At 36.8% G+C, this 12,962-nt stretch overlaps 1 protein-coding gene across 1 annotated transcript in view; it reads left to right on the forward strand.

Annotated features, from left to right (window-relative positions):
* The window catches only part of LOC149805854 (eukaryotic translation initiation factor 3 subunit B-like), a 52,613-nt gene that overhangs the window by 7,623 nt on the left and 32,028 nt on the right, over positions 1–12,962 (forward strand). The window contains exons 3-8 of the mRNA XM_089950580.1: positions 1,859–1,978; positions 2,488–2,545; positions 5,452–5,595; positions 8,137–8,294; positions 10,582–10,719; positions 11,708–11,774. Of these exons, the coding sequence (XP_089806706.1) occupies positions 1,859–1,978; positions 2,488–2,545; positions 5,452–5,595; positions 8,137–8,294; positions 10,582–10,719; positions 11,708–11,774 (685 nt within the window). The remainder of the gene's footprint in view (positions 1–1,858; positions 1,979–2,487; positions 2,546–5,451; positions 5,596–8,136; positions 8,295–10,581; positions 10,720–11,707; positions 11,775–12,962) is intronic.

Below are 12,962 nucleotides of genomic sequence, written 5' to 3' on the forward strand. Positions count from 1 at the left end.
CGTTGGGTCAGGACACCAAAAAAACACTTCTAATTTTTTCAGCTTTTTTTATGGAAGACCAAAACTCATGTCTGTATATCTTGATTTCTGGATCTGAAGGCCTGGACAATTGATGTTCATTTCATAGATTGGAATGGTATGGACACCCATACTTGTCCTCCAACCTCTCAGATTTCAAGATTCTGCAGAAGGCAAGAGAATTTGGAGAGCTGTTTTATCCTGTTTGCTCACTTTAGGCGGAAAAAATAAATGATAAACAACTTGAAAAGTCTGGTGGTGGAAACTCCAAGGAAAAGAGGTACATTTCCTCATGTTTTGAAATGTCAATGGCAGGAGTCTAGTCTAAACAAGATCTTTTGGATCATATTGAACAAACCCTAAGGAATAAATAATCTAGAAGGCCCATCACTTCGAAAGCGAAGTGGAGCATTTAAGGCATCGGTACTTTTAATCTGCAATGGATGTTGGGGCCCCGAGAGGTGTAAAGCGCTCTCCATTACAGATCACTGCCATCTCATGTCTGTCTGCGCCAGTTTGAGTCTCAGGTTCAGCCAGTGTGGGTAGGTGAAAAAGCTTGTTGGTGGTTCTTTCCAGGGTTTTCCTCGGGTTCTTTCTCCACCATTAATACTGGCTGCCATGTATAGCTTATCGTGTGCTGAAAAATGGCATTAAACCCCACAACAACTATGGCTGTTTGACGCAAGGAAGTTAACCTCTGTCACGACAATAGGTTACTATTCCATAATCTCTTGCATGCTTTTTCATCGTGGAAGCAAGTATATAGGACAAAAGACTTTTATTTGTATGATGAATCTTGATTTGTCACAACTGAGTCTATCATATGTTCTAACATGATTGAATACAAAAAATGCATGCTACATTGGCTCACTTAAGCTATTGACAGTTCCATTGGTATGTATCTCCCATGACATCCCCTGCTTTCATTGCCACAAACAGGCTTCCACTTATGGAGGGCTTTGAATTATTACCTTAAACGGACTGAGCCTGTGCAAATGGGGAGGTCCTGTATATTTTTTATCTTTGAAATAGAGAAAGGTCCGGGTTCTATCATCCTGATAAGATGGGTTAGTCGTTCTGCATAGATAATTAACCCCATGGTTATTTAGGTTCCAGAGATTAGAGCAGATGAAACATAGCATTGCATTTGAGCATTAGCTGTTCACTGGCTGATATTCCATAAGCTGTGGGGGGTCAGAGCTAACGTCTTTACTTTCTAACTCCAGATCTTTCATCATTAAAGGCTCACTTACACTTGGTGAAACCTACAGCCCCCGTGCAAGAGGCTACCTCCTTGTGTCATTAGGCAGCTTCTGATTTGGCATGGCAATATGACTTCCACTGGATTTGAGGGTGACATTTTTTCCCCCTTTTCGTCCCTGATCCATATCTCCATTTATGGAATCTGCTACTGCCTTGCATGCCATGGGGCACTGGAGATGGCATTCTCAGGGATAAGTGGATGTAACTCTCCCTACATTTTGATCAAACATTAACTGATTATAAAATAGATATACCTCCCCGTTGTTATATTCTTAGCTTCAAGATTTAACCTGGTGATGTTTGTACTCCTGAGGTACTATAATTTAGTATTTATTAGGTATTATTAAAAAAATGCATTTTGCTTCAGAATTGTTTTCCCCTTCAAGATTTTCAGTTCTAAAACAGACCCTGCATGTGATCTTTTGTACAAGTAAAGTAAACTGTCGGAATGATTTAATATATGGAAACTATGGTTGCAGGTAAAATTCCATATATAAGCATTGTCACTTAATAGTAGCCTAACATGTTTGGATGGAATTAAATGAACCATTATAACCTGAACCCCTTTCTGCTTCAGCTACATATTTCTGGAATACACCTCACCAATCCATGCGCAAGAGGCAGTGCTGAATACCAATGGATATAAGTTGGACAAGACGCATACATTTGCAGTCAATCTTCTTTCAGATTTTGACAAGTAAGTAAATAGTCATAAAAATGTCTTTTTGTTGACATTGGAACACAAGTTTTAGGTGTGTCATTAGAGCTTATCAGGCCAGATTAGGTCATGGTTGTCAATTGTAGTGTACATTGTGAAGTTGTTGCAGCAACTGATTGTATGTTATGTGTGTTTCTTTAAATGTACATTTTAAATTTTACAAATATTCCCAATACTTATTAATACTTGAAAAAATAAATTTGTATCAGAACGATATATCAATTTTTCTTTTGACACATCTGTTTTATAGTCTGCAGTATCATTGATTCAGCTTAGATTTTTTTTCTTCCAATTTTAAAGTTTTTGAGTCCATCACTATTTTAATAAAATAATCCAGTACTTGGAATAATTTCATCTATTTCTAACATTTTACTGGTTAGGGAAGAAGATTTGGCATGTTTGTACAGTGAAATTACATTACACATTACCTTAGTTTTGGTCACTGAGCTCACGATCACTTAGGTATATTGTTTTCTGAATATTTTCAGGTATGAGAATGTTCCAGATGAATGGGAACCCCCAGCACCCAAGCCATATCATGATGTTGTAAGTAATTTAATTGAATCGTCTGTTACATATCATAACTGTTATCTGTGGCCAGGTAGGTATTGGAACCAAGGATGGTGTTTGATCACTCGATGGTTTTTCTCCATCAAATCCATTTACCTCCATAATCCAGCCGTACCATAGACATTAAAACATCTATAGTGTATAGATAAAGGGAAGCAACTGTTACATATTAACTCCCTTTATGCCACTAGGTGTTGACCCTTAGCCCAGTTGTAGCTAGTTTAAACTTTTGATTGTTGCAGAAAAATCCATACATCTGGTTCATCTGTATTTGATTTACACATATATTCCATGGTCTAGTTGTCCATATTATCAGTGGTACTGCTCAGACATTAAATATGGCAATAGTAGCCATCTTAAAAATCCTGTTATTGCTGTCCCTGAATGGAAAGTCATGTACTGAAATATTATCTCTGCTCCCCTCTAAATGGGATTCCACTAAGACTTCTTATGATTAGTCCTTAATAAAAATGGAGATCCAACATTCTGTATGGCTGCCAAGGAAATCATCTTGAAAATCTTGTTTTTGCTATTCTTCTTGAATCGGTGATCATATCAGATTGTGGTTTTGCTGAAAGACGTCTGATTCCTAAATGATAATGATTGTCTGACATCCAATTTGACTGCCATGGTGGCCATCTTGAAAAATTTTGTTTTGTTCATCCTGAATGGATGGTCGAATCAACATTTCGCTTTCACTCAAGCATTTCTCATGATGTTTAGTTGGTCGTGAATGAAAATGATGCCAGTGCAGCTTCCACTATGGCTGCAAGGGCAGCAATCTTGAAAATCTTTTACTGTCTCCTGAGTGAATGGTCATATCAACATGGGGTTTTCTCTGAAAGACCTTTGTGATGTCTGCTTGGTCTTAAATGATGTCCTTTATGGCCACCACAATAGCCATCTTCAAAACCCACCAGACAATTTCAACCAAACTTAAAACTGCATTCTAATACAAATGCGATGACGTAATAAAGGCAGAAAAAATTGAAGCGACTTGTCCACTACAGAACAGAAGTGGAGCATCATATTTGCAGCAAGCAGTCTGACATGGAGACTTACAATTTATATAGGTTAAGTCCATCTGATGTCAAATATGGCGACAGCTGTTGAAAATAGAAAACCTAAAAATGACTTCTTAGAAACCACTAAATAGAATTTATCTGAACTTGACATGAAGACCTTTAAATTTTCTACAAATGATGTCAATCCATCGTCAGATATGGATGCCATTAATGAATCCTAAGTTAGCCTCATCTTCACAGCCACTGAATAAAATTTGACCAAATTTGGTAGGAAGCATCCTGACATAAAGATCTTAAAGTTTTATGCAGATAATGCCAATCTGCTGTCAAATATGGCCAGTTACTTAATATAAAAAAAATATTTAAATGACTTCTAAACCATATAATTTGACCTGACTTGTTGAAGCACCTGGCATGAATACCACATGAAATTTGTACAAGTCATGCTGGTCTGCCATCAGATGTAGCTAGCTGCCATAAAGAAAAATCTTGAAACAATTTCCTTTTTGGACTGCTCTGGGGTCCTAATGGTTAGAGTGTCCACCTTAGATGGGGGAGGTCCCAGGTTTGAACTCCAGCCAAGTCATATCAGATACTTCTAAAAATGGTGCTAACAGCTGCCAGCTAGGCACTCAGCATTAAGAGGTTAGTGTTAGGCCTGGTGTCGGGATAATGTGACTGGGTGGGACACAATGCTGCATGTCTGTGGCATGATACATCAGTGCTGGACATCACTATAAACTGCCAACATTGTAGCGATTTGACTGAAATTTTTCTAAATCTATGATTACCATTCAATCACGCATAATTTCCTTTTCCACATCTATGGAGTAGAATTTGACTTAACTTGATGAAGCATCCTGGAAGTCCTTTCATATTTATGGCAGTTATGCCATTCCATCATCCAATATTGCTGTCTTTACAAAAGAAAAAAACCCACTAGCTTATTTCTTTCTTTTATAAAACTTTTGATCTGCCGTCAAATATGGCCACTGTTACTAAAGTATTTTAAAAAGTATACAAATGTCAATCGACCATCAAATAATACATGTAGCTTTCATTACTATAAATAGACAAAAACTTGAAACGACTACTTCCCACAGACTGCTCACTAGAAATTTACCAAATTTACATATGAGATTCAGGTATTGATGTTTCTGAAATTTGTACAAATGATGCTAATTCAGAATTAAATTGATGATGAAAAGAAATCAAAATCCTTGAACGTCTGAAAAATCACTGCTTAAATGTGTGCAAATTTGTATATAAAACACTCTGGCTTTATGGGCTTTATGGGCTTTTAATCTGTACAAGTCATGCCCATCCACCATTAAACATGATTGTTGTTACTAAACTGAAAATCCTTTAACTGTAAATTACAAAGACTCATATTTGACAGAAAGAGACCAGGCTTGAATGTGTTTCGTATTTATGCAAATGATTGTGTGCTGTCTTCAGTGATTGCTGCCATTGCTAAAAGTGGAGAATGTTGACCAGTTGTATGGCAGCAAAGAATGTGATCCACTTTGACCTCAAAGCAACCTGGCTTTTTTTTTACAGTACGGAATAAATGATGCTGATGTGCACTCAAATATGGATGATGATAAAGAAATTTGAGAAGCCATAAATTAGTTGTTTTCATAACCTTTGCAATCCATACAGTTGGAAGAAATGTAAATGGTATGCATTCTACAAACCCAGAATTATTGCCAGCAGCACTTGTATTGGCTATTCAGCAAATAACTGCCAGATGAGCAATCTCTGGCAATTTGGGCCTCTTTTTCTGCTTTGGTGGGGGGTATATTTTTTTTTGTTTTCATTCTTTGATCTATCCAATGATTTAATTATTAATTCCAGGGAAATCTACGTTATTGGCTTTTGGATCCAGACTGTATAGATCAATACAGTGTCATCTATGAAGGAGGTGAAAAAACTGCCATAATGCAGAACTGCATCTATCTCAACTCTGTTCGTGAGCCAGTTGTAATAGAGGAAAGACCGGTAAGTTCACAGAGCAATAATAAAGATGAAAAAGAAAGCATAATTGTTTCAGTATAAATAATTATGTAATAAACTAATGATTACCTTTCAAGATAATCATCTTCGATAGTCTTCATTGGTCAGTACACGTTTAATAGATCAAAGAAAATAGTAAAAATATAATGCAAAATGTAATCATCATCCTGACTTTCTGTCATGATCAGTTGAAAAATGAATTCTTAAAGCAATCTCTGGAGATATATTCATAAGATGACTTTACGTATCAGGATGTGCAAGTTGTTAATAACTCCACCTGTCCCATACATTCTCAACCAGTATGCTTTGGAGTAATCATTACGCATTGTTTCACCAAATTGTTTGTCGGGCAGGCCTGTATATGGATGACATTTTTGGCACATTAAAAAAAAGCAATAAAATGTTTTTATATCTTTTTATTATCATCTTTTTGCCTTACATATTCATTATATTGGTGTACTAGTTAGTGGACCAGTCTATAAAGAAAATAGCACCAGATATTAAGCAAGACACTTTATGGTGTGAGTTGTGGATGTTATATGATGGAAAATGTTACAGCACGTTGCTGTTCTCAAACTTCAAAACATGTCAGATCAGAAAAACAAGGACAATTCAACACCACTTTGTGTGTGCGATTTGATTTTTAACATACAATTTTTTAACAATTTTTCAGTCGTATTGCTATGATGTCTGCAGTGTGGCAGTTTATAGTGATGTCTAGCACTGGGACATCATGCTGCAGACATTTAGCATGATGTCCCGCCCAGTCACATTATCCTGACACCAGGACGACCAGTCCTTATACTAACCTCTTAATGCTGAGCGCCAAGCGAGACAGCTGTTAGTACCATTTTTATAATTCTTTGGTATGACTTGGGAGGGGATCGAATCCACAACCTCCTTAAAATGCAAATCACACACACAAACACATTTTCTCTTTGTCTAATTGGACTATGTATAATCGATGAGCCCAGAGCAAGTTTTACCAGTCTTTGTCTATAAGACAAGCAAATGTGTTGAATGGTGTAATTGGGAACTGTATATCTTTCACTCCACCCCATTCAACCACCACATCCTAAGTTGGGAGACCTTGGTTTTGTGCTAACCATCCAGATGTTCCACTACTAAATTATTCATATTTTTAAAACCTTACTAAAATGATATTCGGGTGAATTTGGAAGATTATGCATTTACTTGAAAGCTGGGTATAAATCGCTCCATTGACAAAGAATGGAGTAAATTGATAGAAAAGTGTCTGCCTTTTGTCTCATGTGCCTTGTTTCTTGTTTGACTTGATGTTTCCAAGAAGCGTCAGCATATGTACACGTATGAGTAGAGTGTAACTTTACTCTTTTTTTTTATTTAATGTAAATGTAGATCTTATGAAATTAGCGTAGAATTAATCTAAGGAAGCTCGATTTTGTACTCTGTGTGTGAGAAATTTGCAAGTCTCATGACTTCAAACAGTGTGGTTGACTGCATGATTTATTCTATTTTTAGAAATTTCATGACCCAGAAGTGGCAGGGCTTATATGTTTATCCTAGTCTGGGCATCATTGACATAATATATATCATTGTTATATCTGATACTGTTGATGAGGGTCCACGATCAGGGTTTGCATGGTCATTAATGGTCATAGAAAGTCACTGAGAAATGGACCACTCAGTTCAAGGCCTTCAAAGTCATTGATATTTAACCTGGGTCACTGAAATTGATTGAATTTTAGAGAATTGGTTTAAAAAGATAAAAAGTGTTGAGACACCAGAACACAGGAATATTGCAGACCTAGAAATTAACATAGATTTCCTTGTTGAGAGGAGGACTGGTAGGTTAAGAAATTTACTTGTTTTGAATCCTATAATCTTGCCCACAAAACTGTTATGGACACATATTGATATACTAGCCTCGGTCTAGCAAACTTTGGCTAATTTGGAGCTTTGTTGTAATTTAGTATAGCACTTAAATGTGGCATAAATAAATAAAAAGGTGGCCTACCGATACTTTGATGATATAATTGGTTTAGACCTTTGTTGAATTAAATTGGCTACTATATCAGAAGCTATCTTATTGTTACTGGATCCTCTCTCCATCATTTGGATGTGAAGTAATGGTTACTTTTATACAAATCAAAATGTATATTTTCCTCATTAACATTAAATTTAACAAGAGCCAATACCGAGCTCAATCTGTTATGCCTGGTTTTAGAGTTTTCTTGTACAAAGCTGTTGTTTTTCTCATCTGCATAAACGTAGTGAGACATGGATATACCTTTTCCACTGGCATCACCAATGTTTAAATGTTCTGTTGAAGATGTAGCCAGTTGGATACAGATTGTGTGTGCATGTATGGAATACATCAATACATGGACACAGTTGAAGGAATGGGTTCAACAGACTGCTTGTCTTGCTTTTGAGACCCCTGATGCTTGAACTCAAAAGATTTGGAAGTAATAGCAAAGTTAAGAAAATAAGTTCAACAAATATCATTATAAGCATTTGAAACAAAACTATGCTTTTTTCTTGCAGCGATGGACAGAAACCTATGTGAGATGGTCTCCTAAAGGAAACTATCTGGCAACCTTTCATCAGAAGGGAATTGCACTTTGGGGTGGGGAACGATTTGATCAGATTATGAGATACAGTCATCCAGGTGTACAGTTGATTGACTTCTCTCCCTGTGAAAGGTAAAAATTAACACTCCTGTATTGTCCCTTGCAAAATCAGGAATATATATCACATTTTTGAAGGGCAGTTTGTTTTCTAAACTATTTTTTTAAAACGTGAATTGTGGCTGATCTGGTGGAACTTGTCAAGTTTGCAGCTAGCCACTCATGCTTGCAAAGTATTATGTCTAAACTGGCCAGTAAGATTTCAGTTATTGTTTCTTTACTATCATATGCCTTGGAATTTAATCAACAAGTCTGTAAGACTGCAGTTTCTGTACTTGAAATGGTAAGCATCTATTAAGTCATATTTGTACAGTGATATAAAAAGTCCATATTTTTGCAGTAAACTGCACTTGGAATTTTGTTTCTTTTTTTTTTTTATTGATGCTACTGAAAAGGAAGCTGATCTTTTAATTACCTGTGGTATGGCCGAACCTATTACCCTTTAACCCTGTCTGTTGTCCATCTGTGAATAGTTTGCACTTGGGAGTAATGAAGAACCTTATCAATTTTTGTGTTAAAGGTAAGGTCATTATTGACTAAGAAGAACTAGTTGAGACCAAACTTTTAGGATATTATGTACTTAGGTAGGAAAGAAGCCTATTGATTTTGGTGTCAGATGCACAGCTGCCTGCCCTCACAATTTTGGCATGAATTTAAAGACTTTTTTCAGCGATTCATGGTGCATGCAAAAACAAATCATAAATTCCCCAATTCTCAATTATTTTAAATCTTTAATATTATAACCTTTTTTCTCGTTAAGTATCAGCCCTTTTTATCAGAAACTCCGCCATTGCTGGCCCCAAGCCCGGGTGTAAAAGGAGGAGGGTTGGGCGTGGGGCTAGCAACCCGACCCTGTAAAACCCAACTTGCTACAAAAAAGCGAACAGAAGAAAAACCAGAAACTGAAAGCCTGAGGGAGGAAGGGTCTTCTTCTGGAAGATTTATGATGCTGTGTGGTGAAAGCTGCGAGCCCGCAGAAGCCATAAACACCTGGCGATGCGACCTTGAGGCGGACATCACTAAGATGGGTCACACCTGGAGTCAGCTTGAAGGGAGGCACAGGACAGAAGCCTCTGGCGATCTTTTGTGGGTGGCCTATACCCCGGCTGGGGTGATGGGCAAAACTAACTAATTAATGATATCAGAAGTTGCCGAAACAGTCCGGTATGGCTGGTTGCAATATTAGTGGAACTATAGCTGTTTGGTACAGTTGGCCCAGTAGCAAGCATTTTAGCATATTTTAATCTATATGTATAAGAGTAGTTTTACAAATGCTTTTGAGAGAAACTGGGGCCTAACCAGAAAGCATGCGCCGCAAACATTGATTTGAATTGCGATTTGGCGTCGCATGTTGATAATGTCTTCACCAACAAGGAAAAAGAAATGTATTGCACAGAAAGTTATGTTTAGTTTCGAATATACAAAGAATTGGATGTGCGTTCAGCCAGCTAACACCGAAATACATCGTGCGTTTTGCACGCAGTGTGCCACAAATTTTAGCATTGGGCATGGTGGCAGAGACGTGAGGAAGCATATTGGTAGCAAAAAGCACATCGAGGTTGGGAAAATTAAGAACGCGCAGCAGATTTCAGCTCTGGAATATTTTAAGCTATTGACGGAAGACCTGCAAGCTACCAACGCTGAAGTTCTACCTTGATCAGCTGGAGACCATGCTAAACATTTGTTCCGATAAATATTCCCGGACTCGAAGATCGCTTCACGAATTCATGTTGGAACAGTGTTCAAATTTGAACTTGATTTTGATTGGACATAGTGACTTGCAGCCATATGCAATGAAATTCACAGACCCAAAACATTGAAGTATCTGATTGATCTGCCAAGATGTAGAAGGGTTGATATATCGGAACCATGGCTAGCAGTAGCTCACTCTTAACTTTATAAAAACCTGTTTTTCTATTTGACAATACCAGTACATGATATTTTAATGAAAATGTATGTAACTTATGGAAATATATATACTGCCTAAAAGAAAGGTCTTTTTGTGGTTGTTAGGTCTGCAGTTTTGATTACCTTATGAAACGCTCTTGCCCAAAATTTATAGCAGGTTCTAGCAAACTGGGATCCAAAGATGCAGTTGCATTTATAGAACAACTTATTACAATGAACATCTCTGTGAATGGTCATTACATGAAGAAAACTAATAAATACTGGGAATACTATTTTTTTTTAATATTTAAGGCAGCCTTTTGAATCATACTAGTGGATAAAGTGTTTGGACGTGGCATTGACATTTGCCAGTATTATTGTTTGCAAAAACAACCTATTCTTTTTTTCATTTTAGATACCTGGTAACATTCAGTCCACTTCCTGAGAAGTCGGAGGAGCCACAGGCCATTATCATCTGGGATTTAAGAACTGGTCATAAGAAGAGAGGTTTCCACTGTGAAACTACAACACAAGCCACGTGGCCAATATTCAAGTAAGTAACGTCTCTCTTGCTTTGGTCAAAAGTGTTGCATCCCAGCTGTGTTGATGCATGATCCTGTGTGCAACTACAAACAAGAATGCAAGTTCAGAGAGGGAGAGTTGTGCAACAAGAATTATTCCTGTGTGTGCAGTAATTATAATAATAATATAGAAAGTTTAAATAGTTTTACCATTGGCATTGAAATAGTACCTGTCAAAGCAGCTGAACATAGCAGACAATGTGTTGATGGTCATGTTCCTGAGGAAACTGAGGACGATTTTCCAAGCAAAAAATGCAGTTATGATTATGGGGAAGCTGTGAAATGCGGGCGAGCAAGAGAGGGAGGGATGGTAAGAGGACATTTACTCAGAGCCCCCTTTAATTTGACAAGTAGGATCACTGGTGTATTAGTGTGTGCATTTCCCATTTTAAATTCCTGTATAGAACACTTTGCTTCTGGTATTCATTTCTTGCTTCTTAGGGAACGTCACACTGCCTGCATTGTGTGCTTTTGGAGAGCTTTGCTACTTTTTTGGCACCAGCATCTTTATAGATAAAATGTACATACAGCTGCACTGAATCTGCAGGGTGTGTACACATGGACAGCTGTTTGTTATATTTGATCTGACCGGAAGTGGGACTTGATGCACTTAGTCAAAACCATCAATCTCTATTAAAAATGTTTCTACTTTATAGATATAGGACTTCACGTACAAACCAGAATAAAACAGGTGTGGAAATGTGTGCAGTTGAATCAGATTTATAACTTTGAAAGATTTAACCAACATTTACACTTCAGTCATCTATGATAAAAATGAGACAACTTTATCTTGAGGAATTGTTTTCAGTATTTCATAATAATCCTTGATGCAACTGAAGCAAAAACATTCCAAAAAAGTAATTTAAAGGTTTAAGGGTTTCATGTTGTTTTCAAAGTACTTTGCTTTGGACATTTTGACATTGAATTGCTATATCGCTGTTTTCCTTTTTCTTTTCCCAGATGGAGCCAGGATGGGGAGTATTTTGCCAGACACACAACAGATACACTCAGTGTATATGAGACTTCTGTAAGTCAGCTTGGTCATATCCTGTAAAATCTGTGTTCAATCAGATTAAATCTATCATGTGGTCACAAGCAGTGACACGCCCGCTATATCGTCTAATGCATAAATGCTATAACCTGTTGATAGTGCCTTGAATATGATATCAGACATTGAAGTGAACCATAAATCTACAATTTATACATTTTTCATTACATGTATACCCAAAGAATTCATTGCAATTCCAAATATAGGAATATTTCTCTGCAAATACTATATTGGAAATGTGTGTTGAGAGAGTGAGTAGGTGTACGTGTCGATTTATCACCAGATTGTTAACTGACCAACATGCCATAACTGTGGTGGGGAAATATTGTTACCATATCTCAATAGTCAAGAAAATTAAATACATTTTCACAGTGAACATCACACCTATGAAATCCCCAGATTTTGTCACAGTGTAAAGGTTTTTTTTTTTAGACATTTAAAGACTTTATTGAAATGGGACAGTTAAAATTTTTAAGCGATCAATACAGTTATGGCAACGGATTGTAGGAGCTATTTTTGTAAAGTTGGATATCTGAGGATCAGTTAAACAGCACATTCACTATTATGTCTACAAATAGAGACTATTTTGCATTGAAACTTTTTTCCAGTGGTATGTAGAAAACTGTATACAATATATGTCTACTGGAGTTGCTAACCATTAGCATGGGAGTAATAGATTTTAAAACAGTCTGTGTTCAAGACCTGGGCCTTATAGTATCTCAGACCTGCCAACCCATTTGATTTGACCATAAGTCATCCTGAAATTAGCCTTTTAAATACAGATTCATGGAATAATAGCAAACATTGCATAATTGTGATTGTGGTAAAATCTCAGATTTCATATTAGATTCAAAGTGGTTTGTCAAGGAAGCAGACTAAAAAAACCGAAGTAATTGAGACTTCTGCATGATCAAGCTATTGCTGATAGAATTTTCTACAATAAAATGGCATCTGTCAAATGATCTATGTTCACAATGAAAGGGACAGTAAGCCATTATAAAGTTTCAATAGGCAGCACAGAATAATTTAAAGGCATGTTCAAATTCTTTGAAGGGAAAAGCAGGAATGACAACAATTATGTTTATTGGAAGTCATGTTGATTTGAGCATTTCTCATGGAAGGAGAGATACTGCCATCATCATGTGAAATTTAGAAACAAAACAAAAA

Source organism: Sinohyriopsis cumingii, chromosome 2 (assembly GCF_028554795.1).
Source record: "Sinohyriopsis cumingii isolate HCF-2022 chromosome 2, ASM2855479v2, whole genome shotgun sequence".
Taxonomy (NCBI): domain Eukaryota; kingdom Metazoa; phylum Mollusca; class Bivalvia; order Unionida; family Unionidae; genus Sinohyriopsis; species Sinohyriopsis cumingii.